Source organism: Xenopus laevis, chromosome 3L (genome assembly GCF_017654675.1).
Source record: "Xenopus laevis strain J_2021 chromosome 3L, Xenopus_laevis_v10.1, whole genome shotgun sequence".
NCBI lineage: Eukaryota > Metazoa > Chordata > Amphibia > Anura > Pipidae > Xenopus > Xenopus laevis.
The window spans coordinates 49,558,885-49,583,112 of NC_054375.1; the positions used below are offsets into that span (position 1 = coordinate 49,558,885).

General features: G+C 37.9%; 1 protein-coding gene across 2 annotated transcripts in view; it reads left to right on the top strand.

Moving 5' to 3' along the window:
• Positions 1-24,228, top strand: part of ergic1.L (endoplasmic reticulum-golgi intermediate compartment 1 L homeolog) — a 70,687-nt gene that overhangs the window by 15,215 nt on the left and 31,244 nt on the right. For both annotated transcript variants that reach the window (XM_018252168.2, XM_018252169.2), the window contains exons 2-3: positions 9,763-9,824; positions 18,094-18,166. In XM_018252168.2, the coding sequence (XP_018107657.1) occupies positions 9,763-9,824; positions 18,094-18,166 (135 nt within the window). The remainder of the gene's footprint in view (positions 1-9,762; positions 9,825-18,093; positions 18,167-24,228) is intronic.

The following is a 24,228-nucleotide window of genomic DNA, read 5'->3' on the forward strand; positions in this document are numbered from 1 at the left end:
ACCCATCTGAATGAAGTGCCATTCCTGCTGCGTGGCTACATTTAGTAATTCTCTTTTTTTAAGGTGTGCAGGAAGTGGTTCAGTAATTAACCAATAATAGTTCTAGAGCGTGTAATGAGATGATGGAATTAACAAAAAGGTTTCCATACCCAAGCAATTAATAGGTCATCTAGTTTTACCTCTACTGACCTAATTTAATGCACAGCTCTGGTGTTTAAATATCTGAGAATAATGACTTCCTAAAACAGATATAGTTTAGGATGCGAGCCAAAAAGTGCATTCCTTCAGCCCATCCTGTTCTCACCTTTTATTCTAAACACATTGTTCGGCGAAATGGCCCCCAGCCATCACTGGGCGTTGGTGCTTAGCTGCAGGAAGGTTCTTGTTTTCCTTTGAGCAAAGTTGTGATGTCATAGATAGGAAGCAATGTAAATATATGTGCCCTTGTCCAGGAAATCTCCAATATCCCCATACATAATATTACAAGTGTATACTTTATACTTAATACGCTATCCATCAACGAGATCATTTTTAAAGATTCATCAGAATTCCATAAACAAACATATTTCATGTTACATCATATTATGTGTAAATTCAAAAATGAAAGAAAACCAGGCAATTGGTTAGTAAATTTAGTCAAACAAGGGGCTCAGGGTGCATTGTATAATTAGCCAAACGCTAATGCCCCATGTTCCTGTATGAGAGGGCTGCCATATTTGTGCAGCAGGAGTCCGTTAGCATTAGAAACTCTAACTGACAGGCTAAGAGGTGACAGTCAGGTTGGCAAAACAGTCAGGTTTAGAAACTTCAACTTACAAAAACAAACCTCTCAGCAAAAAACGATCAACATGACCTATAGATAACTTTTAATGTACATTCATATTATAAAAAGTAGTTTTTTAGTCAGTATCACTTTAAGAGATATCAGAAGTGTTATGGAGTAGAACAGGGTTAACCTCCATTGAAAACAAAGTGGCCCTGGTATGTTTTGTGACGGGGCTGTGATAAAGTGCTTTTCTACTTGTTTTGCTCCTTGCTACTGCACCTGAAGGCTGGCCTGTATACTGGTAATAATGGAGAGTTATAACATATCATAACAAAATTTGTGTTTGACATTGACCACAGTACATCACGGAAGATATACCAGCATTTTGACATTTAGGGCTTATTTATCAAAGGTCAAACTTTAGAGTTTTTTATACCTCGAATGAACTCACAACTTGAATGGTTTCTAATTTAAGAAAAAACTTGAATGGAAAAGACTTGATTCAGCGAGTTCTGGGTTAACAACCAGAAAAATCGTGTTTTCGGCAGAAATAAACTTGATCGAGTTTTCGGGCAAAACCCTCGGAAAAAAACTTGAACAACAAGAAGGCTATCATCTTCAAATGGTTGACGGGACCTCTGTCATTGACTCTTACATGACCTCAACAGGCTTTTAGATGGTATATTTTCAGATTCAAGCTATTTCCAGGTTTGTGGTTCGTTTTGACCAAAAACAACCTTGAAAATTTTAATTTTCTTTGCTCTTGCAGAGGGATCCCATAGATCAGAAATGTGCCAAGCTTTATGAGCTGTAAATCACTTAATATATGAATGGGGTAGTTCCTTTATTTTAAAATGGTTCACCAGATGTAATGATTTTTTTCATTCGTTTCATTTTTAAAAATCTGATAGATTAGTATTTCTTAGCTTTAGCCCCTAAACTTTACTAAGGTCAACTGCTACAACTGATATAGTAACTGCCGCCATTGTGCTGATAACCACTGATCGATCAAGCAATTGTAAAAGTTTAGGGCAATGGCATATTTGGAGATAAGTCGCCTATAATGTCCTCTAGCGCCAGTGACTAGTTTCCGGGAATTGCTTTCCTACCAGCAATAATGTAAATTGCTGGTGAGAAAGCATGTCACTTTTTGCCTGTAGTTGTTTCAAAAGGAAGCTTAGGGTGACTTCAGCAGTGCATATGTTTTCCCCAGCGGCAGTTTACATTATTGCCAGTGAGAAAGCATTTGCAGATTAGTGGCTACTCTTTAGTGTTTTTGACTAGCTGCTCCCCAGGTGCAGGCTGTCTATAGGGCAATAACATACTTTCCAACATTTTGAAAATAGAAAGAAGATCAAAAAGTTCTGCAATTTTTTTGTGTTATTACAGTTTTGCAAATGAAGGTGAATTGCAGTCACAGTTCCTCCAAGAGACTTGTTTATCTTCAATTGTTACAATTGGTTGCTTATCTGAAATTGTAACAAATGTATCTAAGTGCAGCTGCCACATATTCTGGGCTCTGCCAAAAGCCAATTAAGTTTTAGAAACATTGTATCTTTTTCTGGCTGTTCAGTGCAGGAGATCAAAGACAAAGTAGGGACATTTCAGTAACAATCTGGGACTGCAGGTTTAGCTGTCAAAAACGGGACAGTTGGGAGGTATGCAATGGATGGAGAGTAGTCACCCATTATAAATCACCTCTACCACGTGTGATTACTCGCCACCCATTGCCCTTAGAGAGCAGCTAGTCTGAAACACTAGAGAGAGGAAAAGGAATGCTTACATTTAAAGGAAAAATAGAAAGCAAGTCATTTTTTTGCTGGTGTCCTTTCTGAAAACAATGGAATTTTAAAAAAGTTAAACTGTGAAAATGTTCTTCTGTGTTGAAAATAAAAAGAATGAACATTTCTGGGGGGGGGGGTGTTAGGGGGACTTTAAAAAAATCAAAAATAGGGTGGGTTGGGTGCATGTGTATATTCACTTGCCTCCCTATATGTTTCAATAAATTTCCCCTGACATTGTATGTAGGATGTGGCTTGGTTTTAGTTTGAGAACTTGTGTATACTTCTAGTGAGGTTTAAGTGAGAATGGCCTGCTATGATAACTAATTGTTGTAGTGTGTGGGTTGGTGGTTTGACTTTTGTGAGCTATCTTTGGTTAGCTGGGGCGTTTATATTTTTAGTAGATATATTTCCCTCAGTGCTTTTGTTACTCAGTACTGGCTGCATAGTCAGCTTTAAATAGTCCCTTACGCCTACTTCTCTTTGTAAATCCCCACGCACAGGCTTCCGCCCTCGCATTCTCACCCTGACTCTCAAATGATCAAAATGTGTGTGGAGCATAACAGGTGATATTTTAATGCAGGCACGGTTCAGATGGCATTTGATCGTAAAACAATTGCTGTCTATTCATCAAAAGGCAAAACCTCATTAAACAGCGTAGGCAGATAAGGATCAGGCCATTAAATTCACCCATAATAACACTTGTGTGATAGACCCTTTCAAAGAACACTGGCACATCGACTGCTATGGGGAATCGCTCTGCTCGAGATCAACACATATGTTCTTAAATGAGACCTAGTTTGGGTGCAAGCACATACAATTTTATTGCTGTATCAAAAAATTAAAATCATCATGTAGATATCATTTCTTAAAGGGGTTGTTCACCTTTAAATTAACTTTAGTATGATAAAAAGATGTGATATTCTGAAACAATTTGCAATTGGTTTTCATTTGTTGTTAGTTATGGTTTTTGAGCTATTAAGCTTTTTATTCTGCAGCTCTCCAGTTTGCAGTTTCAGTTATATGATTGCTAGAGTTCACATTACCCTAGCAACCATGCATTGATTTATACAAGAGACTGGAATATGAATAGTAGAGGGCCTGATTAATAAAAAGTAGCAATAACAATAGATTTATAGACTTACAGAGCATTTGTTTTTTAGATGGGGTCAGTAACAGGTCCTATACCTGTATATCCAGGCAGAATAAATACAATTGCCTCAAGCAATGGAAGAGCTAAATATGTTTTAGGAAGCCAAAAGGGGTATATCATATTCCAAAATGCTTATTCACATACAAAAGATTTTTTTTAGGTTCCATGTCTAACTTTGTGTTAAAGTTTGTGTTAAAGTTGCTTAGAATTCGGTTTAATAGGCAAACAATTGGGTTTTTCTTTTTGGTTTGACTTTCCCTTAAACTTGCTGTTCAATGTAGTTTAGTACTAAATACAAACAAGCTAAATTTCAGGGCAATGAAGTCGTTTCTGGCGCACCATACAATTTTAAGTCCCACAGTTTGTACCCAAACTCCTATTCGTAGAATGAAAGTACCAGTAATATTGCAAGTTATTACCACAGGGAGGGTTTGCTATGGGATGTGACTTACTTGGGTCAGCATTCCTTTGTGATCTTATAATAGTGACAGGAAGCTGGATTCCACATGTATTGGCAAAGGAAATGTCAAGGCTTTTAATTTTTTTTCCCCATCCTTCCCTGGCGGCAGACGTGGGGCCATGACTGCAATATTATGAAATGCTAACATTCATTTTGCTCCCTTTCATAAACACTGAAAGCTGTGCCATTACATTAATTGACATGCGGCAGCTAAAGGTTAAAGCAGGTGTTGCTGGCAAGGAATTTTAGCATTTTATGTTCCCTGGTGTTCACTGAATGGATCACTGAGAACCTTGGCACGCTCAAGGGCTTACTCTGGATGTACTGTGATGCAGCCATGAAGGGTTGGAAATAAAACTTAAAGTGATTAGTGATGTGCAAGTCAGAAAAAACTCAACCTGCACCCAACCAAAATCTTGCTCTGGTTCCCTGACAGGGAATTTTTGGGAGCAGAGGAGGAGTGTACTTCCCCAGTCTGACCCACACCCAACCCTAACCTTCAATGGTCACCCAAAGTTCAAACCAAACCTACCCAACCGGTCTACCCACCGGTCACCGCTGATTTCAAGTTAACCTGCACATCACTAAAAGTGATGTTTCTGATGGAATGCTTTTAGGTAAGATGTGCAGAAGCCTGTACACATATATGGACCTATGTTTGAAGTGCTTGCTGTTTTAAAGGAGAACTAAACCTTAACTAAAGAAGTAGGTTAGAAATGTTGTACATTATGTTTTGGGCTTCTGTACCAGCCCAAGGCAACCATAGCCCTTTTGCAGTAATGATCTGTGTCTCCAAAGATGACCCCAGTAGCTCCCCATCTTCTTTTCTGCTGATTCACTGCACATGCTCTATGGTGCTGTCACTTACTGAATTTAGGGACCAACTCACAATATACTGTATATACAGAATAGAAATGCAACCATTTAAGGTTAATTAGTACTCTGTACAGATACTGTAATTACTACATGGCAGCATAGAAACCAGTGTAATTAGCATCAGAATTTAGTAATCAGCCTTGTAGCATCAGCTTATATTACAAACCTCATATCTGCTTATAAATTTGCAACAACCCCTCAGCTTCTCAACAGCTGCTCAGAGCCCACTGAGCATGTGAGTATCACGGACACTTTCCAAGATGGTGACCCCCTGAGAAAAGTTTAAAGTTCTGGATCATTGCTGCTATTGAGATGCTGAAACTTAGGCTGGTACAATAAGTTCAGTATGTAGCAAATTACATTTTCAACCATATTCATTTTTAGGGTTTAGTTCTCCTTTAACATAGTCCAGACTGTAGCTTAATTCTGGGGTTATACTTATAACAGAGAATGCATATTACATGCAGATCAAATGTGAGTAAGGGTAGGTAACTCACAAAACAAATTCAATAATTATGCCTATGCAATGGATAGGGGTGTTTCACCCTTCATCTGGATCCGTCTTCTTGTAAAAGATTAGAACCAGCTGGCCAATAAGCAGTGCATTACATTTGCTTGTTTGTATGTCAAAATGGAGGAATTCCAGTCATATTTCTAAAAGAGAGCCATGGCATTGACTACAAGTTACTACTGTAGAGATGGTCCCATTAATCTCATAACCAAATTCTCATAAAAATGGTAGAATTAGTAAATGGTCTGGCCACTTACAGGAGATATATCAATGAGCCAAATGATGACAATGGTGTTTGCTCTTCCAAGTAGCCTGTCTCTTTTTTTTTTTCCCTCTCCCTCACTCTTTCTCTCTATTCTGAGCACATTTCTGTCTCGCAACACTGTCATTTTAACTTTCTAAATCAAGAATTCTTCAAGGAACCATTTATAGCACAATGAATCATTCCTGCAGTGCTATTAAGGTATGGAAACTTTTAGCAAAACAAGCATGATTGCTTGACGTATGGGCAGCTTCATTAATACTGACCTTTTAAAGGGAAGTGAACATCTGAAAGTGAAAATGTGCAGCCTATTTCTAAACTAGATCTCTTCATATCAAATAATATTTTTAAGGGGGAATTTCTAAGGAAGGACAGTTCTGTGTTGTCACTGTGTGATCAACTTGGTTCTGTGTAAGGGGTAGCAGGTTCAATGGGCTTCTGATGCTACAATTATTATAGTTAATGTATGTTTATGTCTCATTTCCAGACTTTCTACATTGACATTACTGTAGCTGAAGTTACAAGCATATGCAGAAAAAGTTTGGGAACCCCTCTCAACCTTCATAATAATTTATTCTACAAGGGGTGCTTTCTGAACAAATATTTTTAGTAAATTTGGGTACCCTTGTAATTTTGCTAATTTGAATGCATTTAACTGCTCAATATTGATTACTGGCAACACCAAATTGGTTGGATTAGCTTGTTAAGCCTTGAACTTCATAGGCAGGTGTGTCCAATCATGAGAAAAGGTATTTAAGGTGGCCAATTGCAAGTTGTGCTTCTGTTTGACTCTCCTCGGAAGAGTGACAGAATGGGATCCTCAAAACAACTCTCAAAATATCTGAAAACAAAGACTGTTCAGTGTCATGGTTTAGGGGAAAGCTAGAAAAAGCTATCTCAGAGGTTTAAACTGTCAGGAAATGGAAGGCCACAGGCACAGTTGCTGCAAAACCCAGGTCTGGTAGGCCAAGAAAAATACAGGAGCGGCATATGTGGAGGATTGTGAGAATGGTTACAGACAACCCAAAGATCACCTCCAAACACCTACAAGAACATCTTGCTGCAGATGGTGTATCTGTACATCGTTCTACAATAAAGCGCAATTGAAGATGTTTTTTGCCTTCATGAGCTTTTCAGGTTTTTTTCAGTGGTTTGCTCTTGAATACTCAATTAATCTGAGTTTTTTTTAGCCTATAAACTTGAGATTGCATTCAGTCGAGTTTTTTTACATTATGGTTTTTTTTTCATAAATAAGCAAAGTTGGGAGTTTATCCAAGGCAGAAAAAAACATCACAAACTCAACCTTTGATAAGGACCGACTCTCGCAACAAACCTATAATTATCCTTGTCTAGGACCTGCCAGGAGGTCCTCTGATAGTGTAGCAGGCCAGTCCAACCTGAACCAAACAGATACTGTACAGGAGTACCCTTCTGAGCTTTCTTTGAAAAGGTCTCATTGCATAATGTATCTTTTTTAATCTAATAGGAACTGCTGACCAATATAATGGCACCTTGTGCCTCCATTCTATTGGCCCCTGTTTGTTGTGATCAAAACACATTGTAAGCTCTGGTTGAACAAGTAAATTACAGCCCACTTATTTAAATCAACTTTAAGGCAAAGCATATATTAGCCCTTATTAAAGTATTAAACCTCATAGGGAAGGAACCCTTGCAAATCAAATGGCCCCATGCACATTTACGTTCAGCATTAGCCTCTGGGTAGACCCATAATCCACCACCAGTTCTTTTTTATAAAGATAAGCTCACATGATGACTGATCTGATAAGGTCCAAAAAGAAGTGTTTGTTTGATTAGTTATTCTATTTCTTTGCCCATGAATGAAAAGGTTATAAAAGTATAATGTCCTTTATTTTGTGGTGGATTATCTGGAGGCTTTGCTTATCATACCCTCATGATTAAGATGCTTTTAACAGAGTCCAATTGTACTTTGTTCTTTGTTTGCAAAAATACGTCAGAGTAACCTTGGGTAAACTCCATTATGCTGGCATGTAAGATCCTTTCTCTATTAAAGTCTACTCAGCCGTGTTCCAGATCAGTGAACCATCAGTGACTTTTGGCAAGCATTCCGTTTGCGGTCCATTATTACAGTTCATGTTTAGGAGTTCATTTGACTTGGTTTTTGGAAACTGGAATGGAAAAGGAGAGAACTGTGTATTAATCCTCCTGGACCAGTACAAATCACTTCTATATCTCAGATAGTATGATGAATCTGAGTCAGCCCATGACCGTATCTTATTCTCTCCTTCCAGTACAGGTATGGATCCATTATCCGGAAACCGGTTATCCAGAATGCTCCGAATTACGGAAAGGCTGTCTCCCATCCTAGTTTTTAAGAATGGTTTTCTTTTTCTCTTTAATAATAAAACAGTACCTTGTTCTTGATCCCAAGATATACTGTAATTAATCCTTATTGGAAGCAAAATCAGCCTAATTTTTACATGCTTTTCTAGTAGATGAAGATCTAAATTACAGAAAGATCCATTATCTGTAAAAACCTGAATAACAGGTCCCATACCTGTACCAGTCACAGGTTAAGTCCTGTGCTCCATGTTTATCAGAAGGACACTGGAAAAAATGCAGTATCTCCATAATGCTTCATTTTTATCATCCTTAAATTAAACTGTACGTAACTATTTCTTCAGATGTCTTGGCTAGAACCTGTTTCTTTAGGTCCCCATACAATAGGTAGCCTCTATGTCCCTAATGCTAAGATAACTAACCCATTGTCTAGAGTGCATGTATGTTTACAAATGTTTGCTTATAATATAAAATAATGTTATTAAAAGTAAGTGCAGTGATGTGTGATCCTTTCCATGTGTAATCCCCCCATGTATTATTTTTTGGATCAGTCCACCCCATACATTTTTGTTTCTTTTTACACAGGCTCATGTATAAATACATGAATCATATGTTAAAGGGGTTATTCACCTTTAAATACAATTTCAGTATATTGTAGAGGGCAATATTCTGAGACAATTTGCAATTGGTCTTCATTTGTGGTTTTTGAATTATTCCATTTTTTGTTCAACAGCTCTCCAGTTTGACATTTCAGTAGCTATCTGGTTGCAAGTGTTCAAATCACCATAGCAACCAGGCAGTGGGTTCGATGAGAGACTAGATTATGAATAGGAAAGTGCTTGAGTACAAAGATAACACAAAAATGACAATAACAGTTAAATCGTAGCTTCACAAAGCAATACTTTATGGGCTGCTAGAGTCAGTCCCCCCCATTTGGAAACTTGAAAGTGTCAGAAGAAGAAGGCAAATAATTCAAAAACAATATAAAAATGACCAATTGAAAAGCTGCCAACAATTTTCAATAACATACTAAAAGTTAACTTGAAGTTGAACTACCCCTTTTAAAAAAACTCAAGATATATAGGAAGTAAATAAAAATATCTTTATTTTTGCATTAATGTATTGATTTTCCTATCGGCAATAAAAAATAACATGTAACCCTTCTTTTGCAAGTAGCTGGATGGGTTCCATAACAAGGCCCCTGAAATATTTGCTTGTTTCCAGTCCCTGCTTAATAATATATAAGAAAACGTTACATCTGTGAAACTAATGACTAATACTCCTGGCATATTAGTCTTTAACCAGTTTAAATTGATCATCCATAAGACTGCTTGTTAAGGCTATGAATAATACATTATGGTCCAGATTAAATTTAGGTTTATGTTTTAGGTCATATTGCAACAGACTCCAATATAACTATATGGTAATGGAATGTAATCGAATATTATAATATAAAGGAAATTGATTATGTATATTCACCTTTAAATTCCCCGAACAACTGACGGCAAAGGGAACCAATTGGCTGTGCCCAACTAATGTGGTATGGAAGTTTTGATGTGGGGTTATTCAGTTTAATGAGCCAAATTAGTGATAGGGGGCCTTTAATTAACTTATTGTGTGATCTTTTATTATAGATTTGATATCTACCGGAAAGTGCCCAAAGACTTGACACAGCCCACGTATACAGGAGCTATAAGTAAGTAATCTTTTAATCAATAGTTTTTTTATAGAAATTCTTTGCACTCCAATAAAAGTCACCTTGTAAGGTCAATATGGAAGTATACAGAGTAAAGCTGGCCATAGATGCAAAGATCCAATCGTTCGAATCCTCGAACGATCCAACTTCCCAATCTCCCAACCTGCCACTAACCATTCGGATCAAATAAAGTAGTAAAAGACCAGATCAGCCGATGTTCTGCCCCTGAGAGCAATCGTACGAAAGTTATGTCCGACTAAGCTGGTGACAGTCTCCCACTGAAAATCGTCCGGTCGGCAATACACGCAGAGAAATTATTGGTAGGTGACAGAAATCTTTTAACCTGTCCGATCGACCAAACGACTGATCTCCGTGGGATGAAAGATGTCGGGACTCTCCACACACGATCTGAAGATCGGATCTTTGCGTCTATTGCCAGCTTTAGGATGGAATGGGAAGCTTAAGAAAGCAGAGATTGTGTATGATGATATAGGAGTATATGCTTGTGGAATTTGCAACACTCCAGCACCCTCTTTTCCACTACTGATTTACTACTCAACATCTCACACATTACCACGTGGGGTTGCCATCTTGCCGGTATTTAACTGGCTTGGTCGGTAAAAATTATGCTTGATGCCAATGTTATTTATTCAAAAATATAAAAGTATAGGGAAGCCGTTATTTTTTCCAGGAGGAACCTTACTTAACCTACTCACATTCAATGCTTTGCTAGTAGTGATATGCCGGATACTCGCAGGTTGGAAGGGTTCGGGCCGACCACGTTGCTCCTCAGGTTCTGGTTGAGCTCTTCTGCCTGCCCTCCCCAACGTCACCTGGCTGGCTTCTGACTTCCTGTTTTATAGACTCTGCCCTTTTGTGACGTCATCAGCCAAATACAAGCCGATTGTCCGAATCCAAGTGCCTGGCCAAACCCGAATCCTTAAAAACACGCAACTTTTCGTCACGCAAACAAGAAAGCTAAATAAATTGAACTGCGTGTTCTCTTCGGCCTTTCTGGTGCTAATTTGCATGTGCAAATTAGGGTTCAAATTCATTTTTGCATTTGACCTAATCTCTCATGAAAGATTCGGGATCTGGCCAAATCCCAGTATAATGGATTCAGTGCATCCTTATTACAGAGCTAATAATAATAAATAATAATCTTGCATTGCTTTCCTTAGTAGGGAACAGGTTATTTATACCTTGCATCGACTTGCTTTGGCTTTTTTTACTTGTTGTGCTATATATATATATATATATATATATATATATATATATATATATATATATATATATATATATATATATATGGGGGAATAAATTCATGAATAGACAGGTGGGTAGACGATAAGGAGACAGATGGAGTGAGAATATGTTTTGGTACATCTTCCTTGGCACAAATTGTTTATTTTCAGTAATGCAGTTTTGTTTAAGAGAGATCTCTGCTGAAGCAATAAACATATCAACCGCTCTCATATGTTTGGAAGCCAAAGTAAAGATAATGTCTGTCCCATGCATAACTAAGTCATTGATAATTACCTACTTAAGAGTGTTAGCCAAGAAGTAAAGCTGCCAAGGCTGATGGAATTGATTGGGATTGATATATTCTTCCCTCCTCCCTCCACAAAGCTGATGATGTCTGAGAGGAGGATGTCAGCAAGAGTAACAATGCCTGACCTCAGCTGAACAAAATGTTTTGATATCCTGCTGTCCTTGATTCAACTAAAACTTAGTCATTGCTTGCTGTATAGTGTGAGAACACTTAATATAATGCTATGTTTAACTTGTCAGACGTTAGTATCCAGCATGATTCACCTTATCTTTTAAGAACTGGGAAAGGAAATCTGTTGTTGGACCTGCTGGGACAGCCCTACAGTTTGTTTTTGAGTTTACTAGATCAGTTTCAATTAAATTTGTAACAGAACCTGTAATTGTAAAGCGTATAGCCTGAAAAACATGAAAAACAGTTATCTGAGCTGAACCATTGTGTTCAAGCAGAAATTCTGGTTCAATAAGTTTTCTGGAAGCACCATTGGTCAGTGTTCTTCTGAGAGCACTGGATTCTTTAACTCGAACATCAAGATTCTAGAAGGCTATGAACCTCTTTAGCATTTTTGTTGTCTAAAATGAAATTATAGGTAAACCACTATGATTGTTAATTTACAAAAGTCCTTTGAAAAATTTAAAAAAAAAAAAAAGACAGAGAGAAAGCAAAAGTGTTGCCGTGGCCTCTCGCTTGACCCTACACCGTGCCCATTGGGAAGACCATGTGATACTCTTAGACACTGCTAATTATACCTCGGATTCAATGAATATTGTTTTTTAAGGTCTTGTTGGAAGCTCTTCCTGCAACCTTGCACAAAATATTTCTCTTTTTGTCTTGTATTGGCTTTTGCTAGCTAATCTAATAATGTGACAGAGGAGGTACCCTAACAAATATATGTTAGTGATTCTAAAGGCTAATGTGCCAACTGAAAAACTCTGATGGAGAAAACAAGAGTATAGCCGATGCTGATTTGTGTCTCTTGGCAGTGACAGTATTTTATCCTATCTTAGTCAAAATATGGATGCTCCCTTACCTTTGTGCTTTTTATGTGATGTGTTCTTGTTGCATGAGCAGAAAACTAACTTAACAGAAGATATACAATGTTAATTTCACCCCACCTACCCTCCTCAGTATCCTACAGAGCACACAATAAGTTGTTTTGGTACTGGGTGATGGTGGGTGGAATGAGAAGTACTCTGTGAGACTGTGTGTACTGGTAAGGGTGGTGGAGGAAATCACTCAGGCAAGCATCATGAACATTTTTTAAAGGGGAATGCACATTTTTCTTTGATGTATAACTGAGATCTGGAATCAACTATGGGGTTAGTCCTACAAATATGTGTCAAATGTGAGACATTTGGTTTTAAAAGCCAACTACCACTTAATTCCGAGTAATACGTTCCATTGTTTGTGAGATGCTGGCTACTTGGTATAACACAAGCATTATAGGGTCAACAAGGGCAGTTTGTCTTACCAGCATCAATGTGCTTGACCATTTTTTTTTCACATTTGGGTGTATAAATATGGCTCTGGCTATTTTTAAATTCAGCTAAGGAGCACCAATATGGCACCCAAAGAGAGATGTGTGTAGCCCTAGCTTGCACCTGTTCAAGGTGCGAATAGTGATTGGTTTATACAGTGAGCCTGGTGATTGGATTATTAGGTAATTGTTGTGTCTTTTTGATTGGTGCACATTAATACCTTGTGTATAGCTCTGTATAGATAGCCTATGACTAAGTGTTTGTAACACGAAATGCGTAAGGCTATGGACACAATAAACTGTCTTACCTTGCTCCAACTACCTGGTGGAAAATGTAGCTCTCAATGGCTGATACCCCCCATACCTGTATTTTCTAAGAGTGACCTTCTTTCTATCTCAACTATTCCCTGTTTTCTTTTCTTCCTCATTGTGTTCCCTGCATTCCCCTACTTCTGGCTAACCGGATTTTATGTCGTATAAGAAGATATCATCTGATTGGCATTTCCTGCTACTAATGGGGACTAGGTACAATCTAAGGAAGTGTCGTTATACTGCCCATTGGTGCCTTTCTTCAGCATAGATCTGTGTGCTAGGGTTTAGAATTTGTCCAGTATGTGGTTTGTTGTAGAAAACTGGTGTTAAGGGTTGTCTGTCTCCTGGGACTGTGCTATTACATTCAGTGTTCCTACCTTGCTTATAGTCTGCTCCTTAAACATCCAGAATGGAGCAAAGGGCTTATAGGGTTATAGTGTATATAGTGAATAAAGTACCCACTATTGTAAAATATAAGGATATTATAAGTTACCGAGGAGTTTCATGACCATATAAAAACACGAGGCCGAAGGCCGAGTGTTTTTATACAGGTCATGGAACAACGAGGTAACTTCTAATATCCTGATATTTTACAACTGGGGGTACTTTATTTATTATAATACACAAATTTCAGTGAGTCATGTGACAGAAATTACATCAGAACTCACCGTTTATAACTGATGACATCAGAACTCACCGTTTATAAGGATATAATTTACAAGATATTCATGGCTTTTGTCTATTATAATTAAATTACCTATGACTGTAGCATATGGCTTTCACATTGATCACTCAGTTTACCATTATGAAGTCAAACCTTTTATGAAATGGTTAATTATTTTTTATTAATGCTACAAAATTGATGAGATACCATCCTTGTAAGTTAATAATATAATGGTTTCTCAGCTTTTAAATCTCTGGTAGGGACAGAGAGAACATATAAAAGCTGTGAATGGCATTTCATATTACTGAATGCCCAAACAAATGGCTTTGTGCTTGTTTTATTCCGGTTTCTCTAACTAGGCTGCATCTGCATTGGATGCTGCATAAACAAAGTTCCCGAGGCAAATGCCTACCCATGTTTTGCTTGCCAGGGATGCTAACACTGGTACTTTTTTTTTAGTGGACTTTGCTTAAATGAAAATCCCCTAACAGTGACGTGACTGTATTATTTGCTGTACCCTTAGAACAATTAATCCCTACATTAAAGTTCTATGACATCACTCACAGTTGCCACAAAACAGATATCATTACAATGAGGCCATACACACAATTGTACTTTATAAATAATATCTCCCACAATGAGACCCAGGAAGGCTTTTCTCTCGGCTAACGTTGTTAAGTTACAAACATGCAAAACATTCATAATGTATAGCTTTATCCTCGTCATTTTCTTTCTGCTGGAGGATTTTGATCATAAAACCTGTGGGCTAAAATGACATATAAGTAATTTCAATGAGTAAATATGACATAAAAATTATTCTATTTTTGTAAACAAAACTGGAGCTTAAAGCTAAGCAAATATGGGCTAATATTGGCTGCCAACCAAAATCAGTAGCCTGTTAGCCAGTGAGTGCCCCCGTCACTATTTGATTAGGGCTTGTTTTAGGGATCCCATCCAGTAAAATACTAGCCACGGCTGTGGCAGGTATTACAAATTTACAGACAAAGTACATTGCTGGTAAATTTCAAATTCCTAGTTCTGCCCTCTGCCTTCTTTGGATCCATCTACAAAGCCCCCTCTCTTCCCCCAAACCCTGCTTACTCACTTATTCCAAGCACTGCAGTCCTGCCCAGCCAACCCTCAAAAATAATGGCCCCGTCCTCAAAAATGCCACAAGTCCGCCCCATCCTGCCCCCGCATCAGAGGCCGGTGAGGGCTGAAGAAAGAGATGGCAAAGCTAGCTTGTTCAGATACTGATCGGGAAGGCTGAGAAATGATATCATGTTGCAGATTCAACCTTTGACTGATAGGTCTGTATGGGCACCCATGTGATCAGATCGTTGTGTCTCCTTTATTTGTCCCACCACTTTTATATATGTCCTAAACCCGTTACCCAGAAGGATCCAAATTACGGAAAGGCCATCTGCCATAGACTCCATTTTACGTAACTAGTTAACATTTTTATTATTTCCTTTTTCTTTGTAAAAATGAAACCGCGCCTTGCACTTGATCCCAACTATAATTAATCCTTGTTGGAGGCAAAACAATCCTGTTGGGTTTATTAAATGTTTAAATTAATTTTAAGCAGACTTCAGGTATAGTGATCCAAATTACAGACCCCTTATCCGGTCATCCTTAGGTCCTGAGCATTCTGGATAACAGGTCCCATACTCCTGAATAGAATTGACATTAGCCATTTAAACCATCCTATCCGCAGAAAGCCTGAATCAGCAGTGCTAAGTAGCCTTATAATTGCCCAGTCTGCCCATTTTTATTAGACAAAACAGGTGGGAGGAAGTCAATAACAATCTATAACTGTTTCACTGTGTAACACGTCAGAACTTGCCTTCGGACCCTCCTGTTGTTGTGCCTGCTGGGATTGCTGACCAGCTGCTCTGACAATCTGTCCAGTCTATTGCTAATGATCTGTAGAGACAGCCGATCCCTGGTAAAGAATAGCAGCCGACAAACATACCATGACCGCCTCCTACTGAATGTATAACACGGAACGACAGTACTTGCTCTTCTAGCACAATGCTTGCTTGGTGTAAGCTATTTTCAGGCGGCAGTTGCTCCTACGGCATCCTGAGGATGTGTTAGTGTCTGTGCTTGGAAAGTGACACATTCTTGGGGCAATGAAGCCTAAATTACAATTCTTTTTTTTTTCTAAATTCATTTTAATAGCAGTCATGTCTGTTCTTTGTTGATGCCTTCTGAAAAGGGAATACGTTTTGCTTTATTATTACAGGTATGGGATTCGTTATCCAATAACTTGTTAACCAGAAAGCTATGAAATATGGGAAGGCCATCTCCTATTTTTAAAAATGATTTCCTTTTTCTCTGTAATAATAAAAAAGTGCCTTGTACTTGATCAAAACTAATATGTAAAACATCCTTGTTGGAGGCAAAACAATCCTCAATAATGTTGAAATCATTTTTAGTAGACTTAATGTATGGTGATACAAATTACAGAAAGATCCCTTATGCTGAAACCCCAGGTCCCAAGCATTCTCAATAACAGATTTTATACCTGTATTGAATTTTATGACAATTTATTATTAAAATGCAGGATTTCATACCTATGCAAACGGCCCATTTCAGTCTTTTTTTTGTTGTTGTTGCTGCTATTCTTAAAGGGCATGTAAAGGCAAAAAAATTAAAATCACATATATACTTTCTTTAATGAAAAAGAAACCTTTAATTAAAAAATGTGTGCCGTTTTTATAAGACACCTGACTGTATGCAGTGAAATTCTCCCTTCATTTACTGCTGTGGATAGGAATTGTCAGATGGTCCCTAACTGCTGAGCAGGGAAACAATCATACTTATAAACAGCAGGGGGAGCCTCCGCCTTACTTCCCAGCCATGCAGAACTCAAGCAGCTTTGTTTATGACGATCCTAAGCAGCCCAGACCAAGCTGAGCATGTGCACAGTCTTAGTCTTGCAAAGATGTTTAACAAAGTTACAAGATGGTGACACCCTGTAGCCAACTTTGAAAGCATAAATCATTTGTTTGATTAGGCTTGTGGTGCAGTAAGTTCATGTTTATATTTAGTATACAAAATACAGCATTTCTAGCCTTATTCTATTTTAGACTTTACATGCCCTTTAAGATAAATGTCACATTAAGGAATATGTTTTAGAGCTCTGAAAAACAAATCTGTTGTTCAGTCAAATTTGTTGTTCGGTAAAATAAGAGCATTGGTTAGGGGCCTGGATATTTTTGTGATGCACTGCAAAGGGTATTAATCAAACTCTGAAAAAGATACTCTATGGACATTTAATGTGCAGCTGAAATGGAGTACTATTTAGGGATCTCAGATTTGCTATTCGTTAATCCGTGTGTCATTCACAAGGGACCAAGGACTCGAACGCAGAAGTTCAGTACGTGAGCTAGAAGATGACTAATCGGCTTTGCAAAGATTTGGTGCTCGGCGGAAGTATTACTGCATCACCATATTAATTGATTTAGTCTTTTAACCCCCTCTTGCCAAGCAGCCACCAATCACATTGTTCATATTTAGTCTTAGGCGACTAAGTATTTTCCCTTACCTATCATATCGTGTGTTAATATAAGAAATGTTATGTTATACAGTGTAACCTTAATTTTTACATATCCTGATTTTTAAGGGGTTGTTTACCTTGAAATTAACTTTTAATATGACGTAGAGAGTGCTATTATGAGAAAATGTTACCGGTATATTATTTGTAGTGTTTGACTTATTTAGCATTTTATTCAGCAGATCTGCAATTTGCAGTTTCCAAATTACCCTAGCAACCGTCCACCGATTTGAATGAAACACTGGAATATGGATAAGAGAGGGCCCGAATAAAAACATGAGTAATAAAAAGTTGCAATAAAAACTATAAAAAAAATAAAAATGAAGGCCAATTGAAGAATTAGCCCTTCTATACCATACAAAGGTTAGCTTAAAGGCAATGAAATCCAATCGCTCACATGTCGATTTATCCTAGTATTATGATGTATTCTTTTACGTAGGTGAAACGTCTGAAAAATTTGTTCTGTCTTGCTCTCTCTCTTCTAGAATTTAGGAAAAGTTAAAGGTGTATTATTTTGAGACGCACACAAATAAACGATGAGTCAGTCCCAGCATCCATTTGAGCAATATTTGGTTAGGAAAAGTACATACTGTTCTGGTTTGCTGCGCTCATTCTCATATGATGGTGACTAGCCTTAGACACCTAAGGGTCCTGCAGTATTTGTTTCCATTTTGTGACTAACACTCTTGTTTTTCTGTCTTGCAGTTTCCATCTGCTGTTGTCTCTTTATTACGTTCCTCTTCTTGTCCGAGCTCACTGGATTTATTGCCAATGAGATGTAAGTATTTGGTGAGCAAAACAAATCATGCACCCATTGTATTCGGGCTCAGTCATCTGTTGTCTGTGCCCACTGTTGCAATATGAAGCATTAGTAGAAAAAAAATATTATGACGTTTTTGTTTGGTCACGTGGTGGGTAAAGCAATAATAATAATTGAATATAATGTGTTAATATCTCTTAAAGGATGGATAGTCCAGTAGCATTGATGTGTTAACTTGGTTGATTGTCCCTGTCTTCATGACCTGCAGATGCTTCATACATCCACATGGAAGAGGCATCAGCAGATTGGAATATTTTTCTATACTGTCTGACTTCTAAAGAGCAAATTCACTTTTTTATTTATTCATTTATTTACATGCCCTTTAATCCCAGATCACCACTGTTCTGTTCTACCCTGTGATAAGGGGCTCTTGGAAAATGTTTCATATGATGGCAGTTGTGTTTCCCTAAGCATTCATTCCTCCTCTCTTAAGCTTCCCATACACAAGCCGATATTAGCTGCAGACAGATAAAGTCGGCAGTTTATTCGGCCCTCCGTCAGGTTTCCCAATCGATATCTGGCCGAAAGTCGGCAGATGTCGAGCAGGCGGTTTAAAAATCCCATCGGATTGATGTGGTCCTCGATCCGACCACTGTATTCTTCTCATTGTGATCCGATCATTGGGCCTTAGGGCATATTGGGGAGAGATCCTCTTGTTTGGTGACATCTCCAAACAATTGGATCTCCCTATGTATGGCCTGCTTACTAGCCAGACTCTGTCAGATATGTTTGAGAAACACAGGACATTTTTTTTAATGTTCAAAGTTAAAATAACTCTAGAAATGCACGCCTGCTATGCAGTACTTCCATTTTCACACTCAGTCATTATTTGGGCTTAGGTACTTGTGTTTGAGATAAATAAAATAGGTCATCGTGCAAAGATACGCTTGTGCATAATCAGCCACAGGGGACAGCCCCATTGATTTACTTTTTCCTCTCCTCCCTTCCTGTCTCCACTTGTGAGACTGCTGAGCAATGAGCTAAGCTAGGGGAGCTGCTAACTTTGTAAATACATTTTTAATTGGTGATGGCTGCATCTAAAGAAGGGTGGCTGGCTTTTCTGGTCCAGACATTTGTTTAAGGGGGAATATTTTCATATTTTAAAGAGAAACCATAATCCTAAACAATTATTTACTTACATTTTCACAAGCTTGCTCACTTTTATGTGTTCTGCTATTGCAGTGGCTATCATTAATGGGACTGAAGTCAGATAGGGTGCTGCCAGTGATTCTGATGCAAGCAATGTCATTACAGGGGAACATCTCCCTTGCCTGTCCTTCCAAAATGTCCCCACTGCTGATTTAGATTTATAGATTAGATTTACATGGGTCAGTACTGCTTGCAGACAGAGTTGGCAGCTTATTGGCCTGTGTATGGGGCCAGAGCAATGGCCTCCTTATCTGTATGGGGTAAGAGCTTAACCAGAGTAAGACCTAGTCATCTGTGTGACCCTAGCTTTATTCTACATTTTATCACAAAGCCGCAGATATTTCATGCTTTATAACTGAAAAAGTAGATATCAGATCACAATGTTCTGAGATGGTGTCTAACACCTTTTATTTGGATCACTGCAGGATATTGAGCCCCTGACATGTTTAATTAGCAGAGAAATAGAGATCAGAAAAACCCACCACAAGTTGTATTATGGATGGAGTAGGCCATCCATATAGATGGATACATTTCTTAAAAAACAGCAGAAATTCACAGTGCAATAGTAATACAAAGTAATCATAACCAATAAAATTACCACCCAGAGGTCCACCTACCTATGCCGAGTCACAGCTCTAGGGTCCCTCGAAGCTGCCCCATTTGTTGTACCTGGTTATAAAAGGCAAAGTAGTTCATAGTGATTGGTGGGCACCATTTTGTGCCTCTCTGTGTCCTTTTTCCAGCAATCTTATGACAGGAGCATGCACAATGGAAGCTGATCCAGACCCGGCATCATTTGCACATGGTCCAGGTCAGGGATCCCTGAGGAGCTGAAATAGCACACGACAGCACCCACTATTTCTCTCTAGCAGTAGCAAATACTAAAGCTTTTGTGCAGTTTCGTGCAAAGTTTTCAATGGCAGTGGCAGTTTTTTCTACTCCTGTATTAATAGAGCTGCAACTGCTTTATTCACATTTCCAGAATTTCCCAATTTTCAACTACTGTCACAGGAATCTTTTGTACCTGGAAATGTCCGGAGTAAATAAGAATGTGTGTGCTTTTCAAATTTATATTGCAAAAGAGTACACAAACCCACATTTCAGCTTCAGCTTTGACAAGGGCTTGATTATAAGGTTGTGTAGAAACTGAATTGGCACAGTTTGAGAGGCACTTTATGTAACCACTTGACCCTCTTGAATTGTGGCTTTCATTTGATAGCAAACAAGCATAAGTAAGGTATAGACATCTAGGCTTCATCTAAAATCCCAACAGGCAATAAATGATACTTGCTGTTTATAGTTACTATTTAACCTCTCTAGAACCTACACATTCTACATTCTACAGATTCTGGCTTGCTTGGTTTTCATCCACTTGTGTTTTCCTTTAAGGGTATACTCTACAGTTGACTTTTCTTCTTTTTTTTTTAACGGAAAACCACCCACAAACATTCAAGAATAGACTCCTAGCAAATGTCTGTGGTATACTTCACAAAGCATATCTGTGGTTTTAGTTCCTACTTTCACTGTCAGCAACAAGGCCATGAGGTGATCCAGTAACAATTGCCAGCACAGTGTAATAAAATAAAATAGGCAAAATTTGCACAGGTCTTCTTCAGACTAAATCAACCTCTCACTGGCAGACAATATCCATTTAATTAAAACATAGACTGCTGGAATGTGTTTGGTTTCTCTTCAAACAGAACCTCCCCCCCAGCAGAATACACTCCCTTTCCATAGGCCTATTCCCATAGTTCCCAGAGTGTCACAATCCTTCTAGGTGAATACTGTTCACCAAAATAATGGCCCCCTAATGCGAGCATCATGAGAAAAAGAGAGAGAGAAAAGTAAAGCCAAAAAAGTAATGTATCAAAATATAGAAGGTGGGAAGAGGAAGCGGAAGAGGGGAGCTTAAAGGGAAAAGCAAATGGAATGTACTTTTTGGGGACATGACATAAAGGTAGGCCAATGCAGCATCCTGACAGATGGTTTTAGCATTAAACTGATTCTGATCCAATCACACTGATATACCCTAAACCTCGTGCAGATTCTGATAAGCACCCATTGCTTTAAAACCTGAACTGAGACTGTTATAAAAAGGATAGTTGAGAGGTACAATTATGAGGCCTGTTATCCAGAATGCTCAGGACCTGTTTTTTCCCCCCCAGATAACGTATATTTCCATAATCTGGATCCTCATACCTTAAGTCTACAAGAAAATCATGTAAACATTAAATAAACCCAATAGGCTGGTTTTGCCTCAAATAAAGATGAATTATATCATAATTTGGATAATTTGCACCATACACATCTGTTAATGCTTATATACTGCATAATAATGATGTTAACACGTAAATAAAAAGTTTCTTCAAACACAAGTTCTTTACAAGGGATAGTCTGTTTATTGTTGGTGTGTCTGATATGACTAAATCTGTAAAATTCTATTTCTGGCCAATTCCTTCTCCCTTTCTTGTTTCATCAACTGATTCATCTTTAAAAGTATGGACGTTTGTATGCTGCATGCCAGGCTTATCTAGTATGTGTGATCTCTCCAAGAAGTCATTTTAAATACCTGCATTAAAGCCAAACAGGAAAAACTAAAATACAGCATTCATGTTACTAAGCATCCTATTGGGAATGAATAACAAGACTGTACAGCTAATAAAACGTGCCAGTGTCTTCAGCACTTCTCTCCAAGATGCATTCTGGCTTATAGTTGTAAATTGACAGTTGACAGCACTTTATATTAGACAATGGGGGTCATTAAATTTGAAGATTTTTTTACTAGGTAGTGGAATATAAAACAGTGAAAATACCAAGTTCTTCTCTCTGTAAGACCTAACTCATCTACATTGCTCAACTAATCATAGTCATTTATATTTCAGTTACATTTCTGGATAATTGTTTTTATATTAATTCGTGGATACATTTTCAATAGTACAGCTGTAGAATCATACTGCTTTTAACAATATTACATTTATTAATCCATAAATTAAAGTTTCTTAACGGGCACTCAACACATTTATCCCTCGTATCCCTTGTTTTCTCTAATTAATGTTTTCATCTTCCTTCTAATTATGTGCTCCAATGTTCTGGCTATACAAAATTGATACTTTACCTTGAACCTCATTGGAATGACACATTGGTGTCAAAGTGCAATAAACAAGTGTTCAAGCACCAAGCTGATCTTGTTATTAGAACTACCTTAGAACACTACTGAAAGTTTCACTCATGAAATGGTCCAGAATGGAAGATTGAGTTCTTAGAAAATAACTCTTGCGCTGCATTAGTAAAGTGGTTTATGGTTTTCTTTCACTCAAAGAAAATAATGGGGGTGCAGTATTGCTTTGCATATGTTTATCTTTCATCTTCACAACAAAAGTTTACCTTCACTTAAAACAAAACAGGATTGTCATCTGATTTTTTTCCCACTGCAAAAGTAGTGCTAATATGGACTAAGCTGCTTGTCACTAAGAATTAAGCTGGCCGAAGAATTTGTCGCTTCCGAACTGCTCCTGTTTCAGAACAATGTTCTCATTTATGTTTCTAAAAGCATAGGAAGTAATTAACAATAGCTTACTTGGTTCTTGTACATCATACGCTCTATGAAAATATCAAAAACATAACTTAAAAAAATGATGTGCATTGCTAATTGAAACATGTTTCTTATATCTGTTTATTCTGATTCTTGTATTTTTCATTATGTCTGAATAATTTAAGCTCTAGTCCTAGCACACAGGTCCCCAACCTTTTCTACTTGTGAGACATGTTTACAATAAAGTGAAGAAAGCCACACTAGGGTGAAAAAAAAATGTTGCTAAATTAGGGCTGTGATTGGCTGTGGACTACCATAGCACAACAGCCTATATTTGGTGGTAAACGTGCATGGCCAATGGGAGCATCTTTAAAGGGGCTAGCAAGCAACATGTTTTTTGTGACTGGTTGAGGATCACTTCTTTAGCTTTCATAGATACTGGCTATCTTTGGTTCCTCCAATCAAAGGTTTATATCCTACATTGTTAATTGCCTTCTTAATATTGTGGGAAATATTAGGCCGATTTGATTGGGCCAACTGTTGGATCCTAATTGCTCATAGACCAGCAATCAGATCAAGGATCGCATCAACGAGCAGATGCGGACCTTGATCCAATTGGAAAATCAAACCTGCCTGATTGACATCTGGCTGATTCTTGTCCAGATATCGATCAGGGGGGACCCATACACAGGCAGAATTGGCAGCTTAAATCTGCCCATGTATGGCCACCTATAGTCTCCTTATGTTGGAGATGAGATTTACTTCTTGATCCTGGCCACTTTAAATAAGGTGAAGAATAGACAATCACAGGTAGGAGAGCTGTAGGGATAGTATATGTTTATAGGTAAAACATGCAAATATAAAAAAAAAACCTACCCAAATTAGCACATATATGCAGAATTAAAAAAAACCTTTTGGATACTGATGAGGATAAGGAAATGTATGAATGAAGTGTCTGTTTACATTACATGTTTATAATGAGTACTGTATGTCTCGGTTGCATCACAGAGAAAATTGCTGAAAGCAGATATATTCAGCCTGTAAAGAATGTCACTATTCAAATGCTTGCAATTCTTCCTTGCTCGTCACTACTATAAAATGATAACCACAGCGGCTGTAAGTGTCTGACCCATTTTTAAACCTACACATCAGATTGCTATTCAGGTGATCACTGCTCTTCTGCTCCAAATGCTTTTAATAATTAATCATGGACATTTAATTAGCAGAGCCATTATGAACACATTTTTTGATAGTACAGCATGTTTGCCCCACATTCCAGTTAGAAAATTATTGCCTTGATATCTATGTCTAACTATCGTTCTTTGGTAGCAAATTTTTT